General features: G+C 44.5%; 1 protein-coding gene across 3 annotated transcripts; it reads right to left on the bottom strand.

The window, feature by feature from the left end:
- Positions 1 to 270: 270 nt before the first annotated feature.
- LOC125706803 (asc-type amino acid transporter 1-like) lies at positions 271 to 10,185 on the bottom strand. 3 transcript variants are annotated; one of them, XM_048973637.1, is made up of 11 exons: positions 9,939 to 10,185; positions 8,505 to 8,709; positions 8,055 to 8,206; positions 5,527 to 5,652; positions 4,552 to 4,705; positions 2,782 to 2,905; positions 1,859 to 1,962; positions 1,670 to 1,766; positions 1,384 to 1,533; positions 1,126 to 1,303; positions 271 to 661 (listed from the first exon to the last, which is right to left on the bottom strand). In XM_048973637.1, exons 1-11 carry the CDS (start codon positions 10,168 to 10,170, stop codon positions 552 to 554), a joined length of 1,632 nt encoding a protein of 543 aa, XP_048829594.1. In that variant the 5' UTR covers positions 10,171 to 10,185; the 3' UTR covers positions 271 to 551. The 3 variants fall into 3 exon arrangements, with proteins under 3 accessions (XP_048829594.1, XP_048829596.1, XP_048829595.1); XM_048973639.1 differs by having other exon boundaries at positions 8,505 to 8,670; positions 9,939 to 10,177; XM_048973638.1 differs by lacking the exon at positions 1,859 to 1,962 and having other exon boundaries at positions 1,670 to 1,858; positions 9,939 to 10,176.
- Positions 10,186 to 15,714: the final 5,529 nt, after the last annotated feature.

The raw sequence follows: 15,714 nt of genomic DNA, 5'->3' as shown, positions 1-15,714 counted from the left end.
TCCCCTCAGCAGATGTGCATGTATACACAATACTGCAAGCACACAAGGCTGTGGATGACACTCTGAATGACTCAGATGTAGGTCGGTCTTTAAACTTCACTTTGCATGAAAGATGTTTCAGTCATGGCCACAGGGGGGCACTGTGCTTCCTCCCTCTGATGTAGACCCACCAGAAAGCAAACAACAAACCTCAGGGTGACCTTAAACAACACAAGCTTACTCAACCATACGTTCCTCAAGAGATCCTCGAATTCATGAATTTAAAATTGCATTTTTCCTGTAAAGCAAAGTAAGATAGTAATTCTTAGATAAATTCAGAGATATCTTGCCAGTATCTGAAGTAACATTCCCTTAGTTTAATCAGGAAATTTAATCAGAATTATGTTGTTGTTGTTTATGGGTAAAAAAATGACAATAGGTAAAACATGCCAACAAAAATGACACAACGACGTGGCCTCTAGCAGTTGTTTCCCGGCTCTGGTTCTTCAGTGGAACCAGACTTTAGTGGGACGGAGCAGATGAATTAGATAAGCAGAGGGTGAACGCCATGCTCACAACTCGGATTTCTCGGACATCCATTCTGCGGGGCGCGGCCCCTCGGCAGGGTCCATCTGCGGAAAGACCACGAAGCAGAGCTTCTGTCCCACATAGGTCACTGCCTCTGAAAAGAAAGGGAAGCAGGAACCCCCTTCATTCATCTCAACCAGCAGCATTGATTCTCAGATTTTTAAATCCATTTATCAAAATGTATTCTAATTATCACCTATATATTTTTATTATTTTCAGTCATCAACGAAGCATCTAAGTCAAATTTGTAGAGAGGTAGAAACAACAATAATACAGCAATTATGAAAGTAACATTCTATGGTACTGTACTGTACTGTACTGTACTGCACTGTACTGCACTGTACTGCACTGCACTGCACTGTGCCTCAGGCTGACAAACCACTGAATCCATGCAATGTTTTCATGAGCGTCACAAAGAAGTGAATTTTTAGTATATTTGGCCTTATGTCAGTCTGTTCAAAAGTGTCCATAAGTCAGACATTCTTAACCCAAGGTGTTAATAGTGCGGAGTCTTTTGGAATAAATATTTGGGCTGGCCATTATCTTTGTGGGATTTACCGATGAAGCTGTAGACACAGTCTGGCTTGTCCTTCCAGTGCACGCCCAGGAAGTACACCGGCACGCCGGTGAGCATTATGAGCAGGCCCACACCGCAGACCATCGGCTCTGAGTACAGGCTGAACACCAGCAGGAATGCCCAGAAGAGCAGGTAGCCCAGGGGCACCAGCAGGTTCACCTGGGGGTTTAACAGGTTTAACGGTCCTGAGTCATACGCTTAGGCCCGGCTGACGTGCTGAGGGGGACAGCAGGTTGCACCTTGATGGGACGCAGAAGCTTTGGCTTCTTCCAGCGGTAGTAAAGCAGACCAGCCACGGTGACCCCGTAGGAGAGGTAGTTGATGAAGGATACATAGTTGATCAGGTTGTGTGTCTCTCCAATGCAAAGGATCACAATGGTGGCTGCACACTGTCAAAATGAAGGAGAAATGTCTTTGAATCCTGAACATCAGTCTGAATGAGCAGAGTCTCCATTTCATCCCAAATGGACCATTACCGAAGTGCCTGACCATGTTTAGGAAGAGGAAGTGGAGAGACTGACTTACACAGACCAGGAGGGCAGGTATGGGGGAGCAGCTCCTGAAATGAATCATGGCCAGCAGACTGGGAAGATGCCCCTCCCTGGCCCCTGAGAAGCAGAGCCTGGAAGAGCAGAGATCCGGGGATAAATCTGCACACTGTGAGCCGAGCTTCTCGGTGTCATGTGGGCTCAGCTCCCATGAGAGCGGCTTCACCTGGAGGAGGTGAAGAGGTACCCATTGATTCCCCCGAAGGTGGACATGGCCACGGAGATGGGAATTATGGAGGAGAACATCCCCAGGAGCTTCTCTCCGAAGGTCTGCAGGACACCACACAAGCACAGCTTGATTTTCATTACTCCATAATCCCTTGATACAAGATATTTTTTATGTATATCATCTCTTGAGAATTAAGCTAAAACTATTCTTTCCGTTTCATTTGAGAGAGTACAGCACTGTACAGTGCTGTATAATAATGCACAGTACACTTTATTATTCCTATACTTAATGTTGGTAATGTAATTTATCAATTAAACTTATCAAATGTATGTACACGAAAATCACGCATACATGAGGTCCGTGGATGATTCGATATTATCTGCCATTTCTGCCCTCTGTGGTAGGTATTGGAATGTCTCACCCACGCAAGGGGGAGAAATATGTATTTTACTTAAATATTTTTAATGTTAAGAAACTTGCATATTTACAAAATACAACTACAACATAACAACATTGCAGCTCCCTTGACGATTATGATACGTTCTCACAAAGCTGAACATGAGTTAACAACGTTCCAGTACAGCAAGTCAGAAAACCATTTAACCAAATAGTCACTTCAGCATTAGTTCAAATACACTAACTCGTGGCCATAGGTGGAAATTAGCGGGAGAACATTTCAAACTGGATTTAAGGAAGCACTTCTTTACACAGCGCGTAGTCAGAGTATGGAATAGTCTTCCTGATAATGTAGTGCAAGCTGAATCCTTGAGTTCCTTTAAATCAGAGCTAGATAAGATTTTAACAACTCTGAGCTATTAGTTAAGTTCTCCCCAAGCGAGCTTGATGGGCCGAATGGCCTCCTCTCGTTTGTATAGTTCTTATGTTCTTAAAAGCAAAGCAACCTCTACAGTATGTCTTACCACAGCCACAGCGTTAGAGGCCAGTAGCTCTTCTGGGGACATGGAGGAGAAGTAGGCGATGTTGGTGAGGGTGTATACAAAGGTCACCAGTGGAATGGAGATGTAAATGGCACGAGGGAGATTCCTGATAAAAGAGAGAGAGACTGGAAGTCAAAATGGCCTCATGTTGTCTTAAAATTTCCTGTGGAAGTTGTGCTTCAAAGGGAAAAGTGTAGTAACAGCTGACCAGAGTTTACACCGATCAACTTATGGTGCTTTTCCACTGCCAAGAAGAACCGGCCCCTACCCGAGTTGTAATGCGAACTGAAGGTTTTCCATTGTCACTTATCTGACATGGCCTTGCTTACTAGCAGAGCCGAAAATGTGACAAAACTGAGCTGGCTGCATCAACACCATCTGATCGGTCAAAATGATGGCGATACCGGTGATCTGTATCGGTATGCATGGAATTGTCTGAAGTATGTGGTCAATACATAGACCACATTCTATGTACTGTTCAAAATTAGTAGTATCGCACATTGTTATGTTTTGATGCATTCTCAAAAACTCTGGACTAGAAAATTTTTAACCTCTTACTGTACTTAAAAAAAGTACTATAGAATGGCTGAACAGAATGGATTTGTAATGCAAATTTACGAAAGCTAATGCTAATTCCGCTAGTGTTTGACGCTAAAATAACATGGTAATTCTCACAGACATGGTAGTCGCAATTATGCTACATTCCATTTACCTCAGAGGTCGCAACTCGGAACTGGGAATGGCGTTACACATGAGTTAACAACGTTCCAGTACAGCAAGTCAGAAAACCATTTAGGGACCCGTGTCAAAAAGCAGAAGGCACCGATCCCGAAGCTTGGCAAGCTTTGACTTGGGAAGCAAAAGATGTTGTATGTTATTTATGGTTGTGTAATTTAAGTTAATTATAGCACATATCTATCTGACCAGCTAACAATTTATGCTGAGTGCTTGTAGTAAAACTGTTACATATGTATAAATGCGTGTGCATGTGTGCGCAGACTTGAAAATCTCACTCCAGTCAGTTGACCAAAATTGGCAACCCTATGCTGATATCAACCTTATCAAACTATCAAATGTTAAATACAGTAGTTCATCTGCATCTGCGGGGGGATGCATTCCAAGACCTACCGCAGAGACCCAGAACCGTGGATAGTTTTCGAATTCTTACATACCTATGATACAGTTTAATTTATAAATTACGCTGAGACCGCAGTGGATACGGGGGTTTCACTGTACTGTTCCAGTGAGTTTCCTTGCCAAAATTAATGTTAGCTAGCTAGCTAACTATCCAAGAGTTAACTACACCACTACTAGCAAAGATCCTTATTCAATGCAACATCACAGCAAACTACAACAACAAACCATAGATTTTAACAAGGAGCTTTAATATGAATAGGTAACATTCCTCCTCCACTTTCACAGGGGACTACAAATGCTCCACAGAAGAATATCTGATGGGATGAATGAAATAAACGTGATTGGCAGATTGAGATGCCGCAGGCTAAAGGTGACCAATTGTAGAGGAGATATTTGGGTGGGCATTGCCCACTCCTACCCACACCTAGATCCGGCCGTGGTTCCTGTATACAAGTGCCATTAGGAATCCTTTGTTTGTCAGAAAAGCAGTTTTTCTTACCATTTAGAAGACAAAGAAGCTGTTCTCCAGATTGCATGAGTGGCTGGTTTTACATTGCTAACAGAAACAGTGCTAAACTGGGTTTAGCGGCGGCTGCCCAGGGATGGGTGTCTCACCGGCGTGGATCCACCACTTCCTCGGTTACATAGTTCAGGAAGTTCCAGCCACTGAAGGCGAAGGAGGCCTGCAGGAAGGCCAGCGCCACCTGGCCCACTGACGGTGTCCTGGAGAACTCGAATGCCACCTGTGGTCGCAGTCCCTCGTAGTGACCTGAGAGGGAGCAGCACAAAGCGTGGCCACCTGCCGTGACCTTTCACCTTTGCCCTTCTCTGGCCAGCCCCAAGTGACACAGAAGAACTCAAAGGAATCAAACAAATTCAGTCTTGAGCTACACCCTGTGATGGCCTGGCTTACGCTTATTTTTCCCATGCAGATTTAAATATCATTCTACTCTGCCATCAGTACTGAGGTCAAAGGAAACGTTGCATGTTCACATTGTATGCAAACTCTGTAAAGCATCACTGTTCTTGTTCAAGTGCCACCTTCATTAGCCACATACACAATGGTAAGTTCATTAGCAAGTTGTGTTTGATGCACCTTTGCTGTCTTACTTTCAAAAGCTTGTTGGCCACATGATGTCAATGTAATGGTGGAAGTTAAAAAGAAATAGCAGACTGTCCATTTTAACCTCTCTTTGACCCCTAATGATGGTTAGATCTTGGTAGATTCTTTCATTTAGGAACAAACCAGATTGGCATTCGGTTAGTGATTCCGTAAAAGGCCTGTTGTGGTTCTCTTAGTGGAGGACAGTGCTTATTAAACACTGCTGAGTTTAAATGACTGACAATTTCTATGCAACACTATCAGTGCACATTAACTTCTCTGGCGTTGCTTACTCAAGTATTGCCGATTTAACTAACTTCCATAGTTCCCGAGACAAGGTGGTTCCCTAATGTTAGCCATTGCCCCAGGTTATAGCTTAGGATAGCCTATGCATTTATCTGTCGCTGGACGCTATGATGTACTGGATAGCTATCACAGAGGATTTTGATATGCTTCATGTCATGTTTGTGGGTTTATTTTGGACTGACCTTGGAGTATCTGCACCAGTCCCACCACAATGATCAGTCCCAGCGCCAGCAGCTTCCCCACAGTGAAGACATCCTGGATCCTGGTGGCCCAGCGAACACTGGAGCAGTTCACCCAGGTCAGAAGCACTGGGCACAGGAGAAGATGGCGGACGGTGGGAGCAAGTGTCAGAGACACTCTAAAAATCACCCTGCACTTCAAAAACTGGCCCCTGCCATGCATCCTGAATTATGGGGGTCACCTGGAATAAGTGACTGGAGTAACTACAAGCACTGTAATCACAAGTAATCACCTGGAGTAATCATGATCGATCACCTGGAATAATCATGACTAATCACATGGAGTGATTGTGACTAATCACATGGAGCGATTGTGACTAATCACTTGGAGGAATCAAGATGAATCACCGTGGTGTGGTGAGTAATAACAAGTAGCTCTTGTTTAACCAGATGGCCTCCACAAGTCTGCGCACACATACACATGTATTTATATGTTTTACTACCTTGTATACAGTCTGTAGGGTTTACAAACTACCCAAATGCTTGTCATATAGTTAATTATAGGTTTGTAATAGAATAACACCGATTTGCCATAAGATTTCTTTCTGAGAGTCTGAAAGCTTGAGTGTCACCCAGCCCAATCCCCTCGATAAATTTTGCTGGATGGGGAATTTTCCGGGCAGCCATTCAGTTCGTGTCTGTGTGGTGACCCATTCCGGACCGAGCCCATGTTTCCCTGCCACAGCACCGTGGAACACAGCCAGCTATAGGCTGCTTATAGCCACACTACTGGGCTGCAGACCAGTGGCCGAGAAACACTGAGATAGATGATGCTGTAAATGCATCCTGCGCTGGGTGAAGGACACCAGCCTAGTGCCCCGTGTGGCCTGTGATGGGCTCCAGGGCCCCGCAACTCTGACCAGAATAAGCAGCTGGAAGATGGACAAGTGAATGGACTGGGTCCCGGATTGGACGAGGCAAAAAGGGCAGCACACATTGTCTGTGTTGTTTGTTATTTTCTGTGATAAATACTCCATTCTGTAACTACCTTGGCAAGGAGAAATTCTATCAGTGTCAGTGTTTCCTCAAAACAAGTGCGACCATCCATTCAACTGGTAGTAGAGGAGCAGAGGGCATCCTCCCACCCTCAAACAATACACAATGCACATGGTACACCCTGCACAAAGGCTGGCACCATTATGTAGGCTGATGCAAGCTTTGTGATGTGTCAGGTGACAGCACAAACTTCATTGGAGGCCTTCAAACGCTGCCGGGCTTCTGGATCTCATGAGGAGGAGCATGTGGGCAGAGGGCAGATAAGGACAGCGCCGATCGATCCCTCTAAGCGGGCCTCGCTGTCCAGACACACAGCCTGACAAAGGACTCATTTATATGCCAGGGCGCATCAGTGCACATCAGGAAGTGGTCAGTTTCTTACCATTAGACGCTGACTCTTACTGATATATGTACCTGTCACACTCCAGTTTCAGTTACTGAGTAAATTATTACAAAGAACTGGAACAGTAGACATTATTTTCAGGGAAGGACGTTAAAGGCGGAGGCATATAAATTCTAAGGAGAAGAAAGACAGAGTATCTGCTCAGGAAGAAAGTCTCCGTTGGGTTCCAGAAGAAGCAGCAGGAGTCACTCACACAAGCAGGTTCTGGACAGTAAGTGACTTTCGCTCATACAGGCAGGCGGTGGACAGAATGTGGGAGTCACTCACATAGGCATGTGGTGCACAGCAGGTGGGAGTCACTGACACAGGCATGTGGTGGATAGCAGGTGGGAGTCACTCACACTGGCACGCAGTGGACAGCAGATGGGAGACACTCACATAGGCACACAGTGGACAGCAGATGGGAGTCACTCACATAGGCATATGGTGGACAGCAGGTGGGAGTCACTGACACAGGCATGTGGTGGACAGCATGTGGGAGTCACTCACATAGGCACGCAGTGGACAGCAGATGAGAGTCACTCACACAGGCACGCAGTGGACGAGTCACTCACACAGGCACGCAGTGGACAGCAGATGGGAGACACTCACATAGGCACGCTGTGGACAGCAGGTGGGAGTCACTCACACAGGCCCGCGGTGCACAGCAGGTGGGAGTCACTCACACAGGCCCGCGGTGCACAGCAGGTGGGAGTCACTCACACAGGCCTTCGGTGCACAGCAAATGGGAGTCACTCACACAGGCACGCAGTGGACAGCAGTTGGGAGTCACTGACACAGGCCCGCAGTACACAGCAGATGGGAGACACTCACACAGGCACGCAGTGGACAGCAGTTGGGAGTCACTCACACAGGCCCGCAGTGCACAGCAAATGGAAGACACTCACACAGGCACGCAGTGGACAGCAGTTGGGAGTCACTCACACAGGCCCACAGTGCACAGCAGATGGGAGACACTCACACAGGCACGCAGTGCACAGCAAATGGAAGACACTCACACAGGCCCGCAGTGCACAGCAGATGGGAGACACTCACACAGGCACGCAGTGGACAGCAGATGGGAGTCACTCACACAGGCAGGCCGTGGACAGCATGCGGGTTGCCATGTACGGCGGCATGCAGTTGGGAAACACAGGCTGCAGGACGTAGTTGGAGAAGGTGAGGGCAATGACCGCCAGTGTGGTGGGGTACATGATGAGGACTGCACTCCACAGCAGGAGGAACCTGGAGATGGGGGGGCATCAGTGTCAAAGAAGCAGCTGTCCCCCCTCCCTCAATGTCCACAGGTGAGCTGCCTTTGAGGTCACACTCACCAAAGGACACAACGTTTATTTCCCTGACCACAGCATACCAGGCCAAATGTATTTTCACAAATACTGTACATTTATATTTCACTACATTAAAACTGTACAAGTTTAAGACAATACAAAGAAAGGTTCTGACTGCAGTATAGAAAGCGGGTTTGACTGAACAGCATTCTGCTCGGACCTGCATAAAATTATAAAATCCACGGGCCACCTACCCCACCAAGCCTCCGAATATCTCTGTGACATAGGAATAGTCTCCACCTGACTTGGGAATAGTGACTCCCAGCTCGGCGTAGCAGAGGGAGCCCAGGGCAGAGATGCCCCCGCCAGCCATCCACACCAGGAGCGCCAGTCCCACAGACCCGGCATGTTCCAGGACCCCTTTTGGAGAGATAAAGATGCCAGAGCCGATGATGTTACCTGTGGGGTGAGCAGATACAGGGCTGAGCTGCAAAACTGTGATACATTAAGAATGATAAATATTCTGCAATGCATTTGTGAGGCTGGTATCAGTATATCCTTCGTATATTTGGAATTGGATGTATCTCACTATCAAAACGCACATCAACAAGCAAAAAGAGTGTGAAACACAAGCATGGTTTCCTGCACCAGCTGATTCCTGTGTAACATATTTGCATGTTATACAATCAGTCTGCCCCTCTTACTTGGAGTGATACAGGCGGTCTATTCCTGTTTCTGGGAATGATACAGTCAATCTGTCCCTCATTCTGAGAATGACAATGTTAATCTATTCCTCTTTCGGGCAGTGATATCTGTCCCATTTTCTGAAAGTAATACAATCAATCTGTCTCTCTTTCTAGGAATGACATTGTTAATCTTTTTCTCATTCTGGGAGTGATTCAGTCTATCTGAAAAACTGATTTATGTTGGAAAAAAAATGTACATATTTGCACTGTGGAATCCATGAAGGAAAATGTGATTTTTTGTATAAGACCTTAGGTATTGAAGGGCTCTCTTTATACGTGGGTTGAGATCATCCAAATCTATCCTCCAGCCATTTAGCCATTACTAGAAATCATGCTAGAGGAGCCCAAATTTGCTCTGTCTTCTCCAGAGCAAAACTCTACAGATGAAGTTATAGTACGTTTTCAAATTAGTTTGACAAAACCCATTGTTCTTTGCTGATGTGCCAGGTGACTCTCAAGGCTCAAATCATATGACTACCAACACACCTTAATTATAATAACAATTATTGTTGATGTTATGTTGTATCATTACATATTGATAATGCACCTCTCACTTCAAATAGTACAAACCAGTCAGCAGTACACTAAAGCGCGAACCTATGTGATACTGAATTTCTGTAGTAGAAAACGTCAAAGGGCATTCCTTTAGGTGTCACTGTTTATTAACATATAAGCATGCATAAATCTATCTGTATTGTTATTACGTTTTCTTTTACTATAATTTTCTTTGTATACCGCTACAGCTATGCCGGAAAGAAACACACAAGCAACAAAGTCCAGCGGCATAGCCGTACTTCCAAAAAGTTAATCCAACGCATCAACTTAAACACAAAGCCTAAATTTCAACACAATTATATTTTCGCAGAACAGTACCGTAAAACTCAAATAAAGCATACTCCGTGTGTCAGAATAATACTCATGAGAAGATCATCACCAACTTACCAATTATAATAGCGCACGCGCTGAGTAATCCGATTTCCTTTTTAAGTGTCACTCTCTCCGGAACATGGCTATGTCTGTTATTCCCATTTTTCAGCATCATTTGATGTGCCTCTGGCTCCAGTTTTGCGCAGTTAGTCCTGATCCTAGTACCTCCATCCATGTCTGTAACCATCCAGGAATTCCCGATCACGGACCCCGAATTGAATGGATGTAGGGTGAAAGGGACGCGCATGCGCAGCGCTTGGTCGCCGCTCCGCACGGAATGTTAACGACTGGGATCCGGAGACCTTCGGCTGCACTAAGCCGCTCACCTGAAGGGAGTGTGAAAATTCGCAAATAATATTTGGACAGCCCTAACCTAAACCCATATCAGCCTGAACGATAACATAATACGTCAATTATCAATTTAAAAACAAACAGTATTGTACACTTTGCATGTAAAATTACATTGACATTTCATATCAAGATTTTTTATGTCATATACAAACTATCTAAAATATTCTCCTGTATGTGCAAAGTTAATAATGTACGCACTGGGAGCACAACGTTTACGACTCATTATCAATTCAAAATTAACTGCACTGAAAAAAATAACTATTACTATATTACGTATTTCTGATATTTATACATTAGTAACATTACATAATTGTGTGTGATCTAAATCATCATCAGCATTGTATTTAGTTTACGTGTAGTCCGCCAGTTCCCGCTATCTTCCGGCAAACTCCAGAATATTCCCGTTTAACTGTTCACGGACAACTCGCGAATAACCGAAACCGCGAATACGAAGGGGATATACATTACTTCGTTGCGTCTTACAAAACACATGGGATTTTATTGGAAGCTGAACTCAAAATAAAATAAAAACACAAGGAACCACGAGAGGTCTAACGAAACAAATAACAACTGACCATGGGGGGGGGGGGGGGGGGGGGGGGGGCGAAAGACATGCAAGCGCCACACATGAACCAAGACAATGACCAGCTGAATAGGATAAGCAGATACCTACACACAGGTTTCACATGTGCCAAAGTGTAAGTTTATTTGTGTCCTTCAACCACAAGTTGAAATGGAGCTGCTTAGGTCTGTGGCTTTAGAGCATTAGGATGCTTCATGTTCCACCTGCATAGAAAAGTTATGGATATGTTGGCTTATATTATTATTCATATCATCACCAGTGTTAGTGGGCCATATGCTTGTGATCCTGTCTAAGTGTGTCACCCATTAGAACGGAGCTTCAAAGTGTTGTATGTATTTAGTAATAATCGTTAAGAAATTCCTTATTTCATTTGTGACTTTTTATTATTATGTATTATTATTATAATTTTTTATTGATGTTGTAATTATTATTATGTGGAAAATGAAAGCTCGATCTACGGGACAGATTTAATAAATCACAAACAGGTTGTACCCGGTATATGGTGGTAAATGAGACTATGAAATCAATGGGGGTTGAAGCATGCATTCAGGCAAATAGCCAAGTAGTATAATAATGGGTCTGACCCCCCTCTCCCCCCATGATTTTTTTTTTTGTGACTGATCATAAACTCAAACTAAAGTTAGGAATTTGAACCACCCACCCCTTGATTGGTGAAATCTACTGAGCATCCCCCGGTTACAGTATATCTACCAAGACAGCAGAGTTTCCTGACATCCCATAATTACAGTGTTGCCAAATTGCGTGATTTTGAATTGGATTTTGTGGGTCAAAATTGCTTTGTGCGGATGAACAAAATTCCACCTGCCCCATTCCTGGAGTCCATTCATTTCAATAAGAAACTAGAAATTTTTCAGACATAAAACCAGTGTGGGCCAGGCTAGTTCCAGTGTTCCCTTACAGTGGCATACCTGCTGTGAATTTTCCACTTCATATTTACCTGGCCCAATATGAACAAGACAACCAAATTCCTACTGGAAATATTCAAATTAATTGCTCAAAATGCAATATTGCCAGCTGTTTTTCAGGCATACAACCAATCTGGGCCTGGCTAATTTCAGTGTGCCCTTCAATTAATTGCTCAAAGTGTTGAATAGTAGTGTAGCTCTTTATGTTAGGACGTGTATATGAAGGTGTGGTAGAAAATTTTTTAATATAACACTTAGAATAAAAGTCGGACCTCTCAGTTTGATGAGGTAAAGGAAATCTCTTTTATTCTAGCAACTCAGCAAAGCGCTCCCATCACACTCTGGCACTTGGTACCAAGTCACACGGAGCTCACAGAGCAACCAGTTGATAAACCATAAATCCTAATTCACAATAAGGAGTTCTAAATCCTGATTGGTCACGAAACACCAACAAACCGAGCTCAAACGTATAACAAACACAATTCTCCTGCTCTATTGGTTCACCTTGGTGGCAAGGTAAAGTCCACCCATTCTGCTCAGTCTACCAGAACATGTCTCGACTGCTAGGCTCCTACTTGAGATATGAATATAGATATTGATTACATGACATTGAATCACTGTAAATACTTGGTTGTCCTTTGATTAATGATTAACGTATTGACATATTGTCATTGAATCACTGCAAATACATGGTTAACATATGATTAATATGATTAACATAATTACTTATCCATTTGCACTACCGCATAGCTTGCTATATATTGTCTGCCATAACTATTTTATAAAGCTATAACAGGCTGTGCACCAGTTGGGGCAGCTTCGAATCTCTTCCTGCAAGTGCTTTCTTCCCCCCCCTTGGTTCCGCTGTCTGCCTCTCCAAGGTCCGAGCTTTCCTCTGGGTCTGCGGAACTTACTGCAGGCAGCTATCGCGAAGCGAGGTCACACAGTATTCAAAACAATCTCTTCTTGCCTAAGGCCTAAGACATAACAGACCCAATATGCCAACCTCCCGGGCCTACCAATGTACAATTTTACTTCCACATTCCCCCCTTTTGAACATGCGAGATCCGCACAGTTCACAAACAATCAGAGTCCGCAGCGTAGTAAAACTCCGGACAAATGTGTGGTGGGTCGAAGCGTGCTGGTGGCGGCTGGATGGAACCAGCGGTGTTGGCACTGCTGGTCACATTGATGACAACCTGGGGCTGAGGGTCGTAGAGCCAGGCGGGAAGAAGAGGATCATCCGCGTAGGGAAGAGGGGGAGCCCATAGGAACATAACAGAATTTGCCTGGGAAGACAGAATACTAGAACAACACCTAAACAGCAACAAGATTAGCAGCAACACTACAAGCAAGAACACTACACTAAAAACTAAGGGTCTGAACACCCCGGATAAACCTGGAATCAGTGAGGAGAACCAGTAGTCCCAGCTGTACTCAAACAGGCCATGCTCTTTGTGTACCTCAGACATGTGCTTATGCACCACGTCCTCTAGATCCTGCACAGCCTGAGTGGAATCAGGGATGTACGTGCAACATTCTCTCCCCACAATAGCACAAACTCCACCTTTTTCAGCCAACAGGAGATCCAATGCCATACGGTTTTGCAGAGCTACCTGCTTAACCGCGGACAATTCACTCGAAATGGCCTCCACGGTGTCAAGCGTTTGATTGGCCACCTTTTCAACTGCAGTCTGCAGGGCAGCCACCTCTGTCTGAAGGTCTGCCACCCCAAGCGATGGAATAAACACCCCAAACCATTGTTTAGCAGTCACAGCTCGGGCCAAAATCTCCACAGCATTAGCATCGGCATTGGCATCCATCACCTCCCTTTTCCCTCGGTCCAAAGCCTGTCATGGGCTTGGCTCTGTTGGAGTACAGCGGGTGACACAACTGGAATAAGCAGTTCTCCACCACAAATAGCATCGATCCCACATACAACTGTCACACGAAGGGCCAATTTCAAAAGAACCACCAGGGTCGGACACGCGTCTGCAGTGGACTTGATGGATCCAGGCGTCGATTCCCTCCACTTTCACTGCGTTAGGGGTCACCATCAAGACCTGGTGTGGTCCCCTCCATCTCGGTGTGTTCCATCTCTTCCTCCTCAGATCGCGAACCAACACCCAGCTCCCTGGCTCGAGCGGTGTCACAGTTCGTGGCAACTCTCCCTCTGGATTCCTCCAATTCGCACGGACCTGGTCCCAGGCTGCACCTGTCGCTTGCCGCAAACCTGTAAGATAAGTTAGCAAATCCCCATCCACAGTCTCCAGTGTGACATATCGTGAGGGAGACAAAACACGCATCGGCCTTCCTGTGAACCCTGTCTGGCGGTGTGTCCTGGCTTGCATGAATAACAAAGCCAGGGGCAGGGCATCCACCCAGGGCAGGCCCATCGTCTCTGAAATTTTCGCCAATTTCAGTTTAGGTGTCTGATTTGCTCTCTCCACAAAGGACTTTATCGTCATTTCATGCTGTGACCCTTTTCTTCCTTTGGTTCGCAGTTGTATCACTAGCTTGACAGGATTAAACAGAAATGACATGAAATTCCCCATTGAAATTCCCCGAAAATAACCAATTAAAGTCTTGTTTTCAGCAAATAGTTATGATTATGCTTTAGGGACCTGTGTATCTGTTTACAATATCAATTGGAAAAGTCCATAGAGGGCAGGAATATCGTGTGTTTCAGTCACTAGATGGTCTCACCTCCTTTCAGATGGATAAACCGCATAACAATGAAAAGGGCACAATAATCCATCCAGGGGGATTATTGTTCTTTACATCATTATTCTTTCCTCCATCTGGAAAAAAACTGCAACCATGACTAAGATAAGCAGTTAGAAGATGAATGGATGGGTTCATGGAAAAAAACATTTGTTCCAACCTTAAATTAAGTGATATACTGGAAAACTACAAGTAATTCTTTGGAGTAACTGGAAGTAATTCCTATCATTTAAAAGATCAAAGGTACAAAAGTTTTATTTCATTTTAATGAGAAGTAAACATTTTTGTGTTTTGGAATATTTCACATGTAATCATCAAAATTCGTTTGCTGTGATTAAAAAATTTCAACTTTTGGAAATGTATTAATTTATAAGAAATAAACACCAGGACTACACACACACACACACACACACACACATCATAAGAAAGACCTTGGTGTGTATGTTGATGCTTCCATGTCCCATTCTCGCCAGTGTGGGGAAGCAATAAAAAAGGCCAATAGGATGTTGGGGTATATCTCCAGGTGTGTGGAGTTTAAGTCAAGGGAGGTAATGCTAAGATTATACAATTCCTTGGTGAGACCTCACCTAGAATATTGTGTGCAGGTTTGGTCACCATATCTTAAAAAGGACATTGTGGCCTTAGAAAAGGTGCAGCGTAGGGCCACAAAAATGATTCCTGGTCTTAGAGGAATGTCATACGAGGAACGGTTACTTGAGCTAAATCTGTTCAGTCTCAAGCAAAGGAGACTGAGGGGGGACATGATCCAGGTATATAAGATTCTAACAGGTTTGGATGCTGTTCAACCAAATAGTTACTTCAGCATTAGTTTAAATACACGAACTCGTGGCCATAGGTGGAAATTAGCGGGAGAACATTTCAAACTGGATTTAAGGAAGCACTTCTTTACACAGCGTGTAGTCAGAGTATGGAATAGCCTTCCTGATAATGTAGTGCAAGCTGAATCCTTGGGTTCCTTTAAATCAGTGCTAGATAAGATTTTAACGACTCTGAGCTATTAGTTAAGTTCTCCCCAAGCGAGCTTGATGGGCCGAATGGCCTCCTCTCGTTTGTATAGTTCTTATGTTCTTATACACACATACACACACACACACACGCACACACACACACTCACACACACACACACACACACACACTCCAAAAGTTTCTTCCTACTATGGAGTTTTTCTTTGCCTTTCTCACCTCT

The sequence above is a fragment of the Brienomyrus brachyistius genome, chromosome 13, assembly GCF_023856365.1.
Source record: "Brienomyrus brachyistius isolate T26 chromosome 13, BBRACH_0.4, whole genome shotgun sequence".
Classification (NCBI taxonomy): domain Eukaryota; kingdom Metazoa; phylum Chordata; class Actinopteri; order Osteoglossiformes; family Mormyridae; genus Brienomyrus; species Brienomyrus brachyistius.
Note: the sequence above shows the minus strand (reverse complement) of the source record. Positions and strands in the feature narration are given on the sequence as shown.

Coding starts and splice junctions, on each gene's coding strand:
- LOC125706803 (XM_048973637.1), bottom strand. CDS start 10,170: ATGCGCGTCCCTTTCACCCTACATCCATTCAATTCGGGGTCCGTGATC. Junction 8,710..9,938: donor CGCGTGCGCTATTATAATTG/GTAAGTTGGTGA, acceptor CTCACCCCACAG/GTAACATCATCGGCTCTGGC. Junction 662..1,125: donor CTGTGTCTACAGCTTCATCG/GTAAATCCCACA, acceptor CTTTCTTTTCAG/AGGCAGTGACCTATGTGGGA.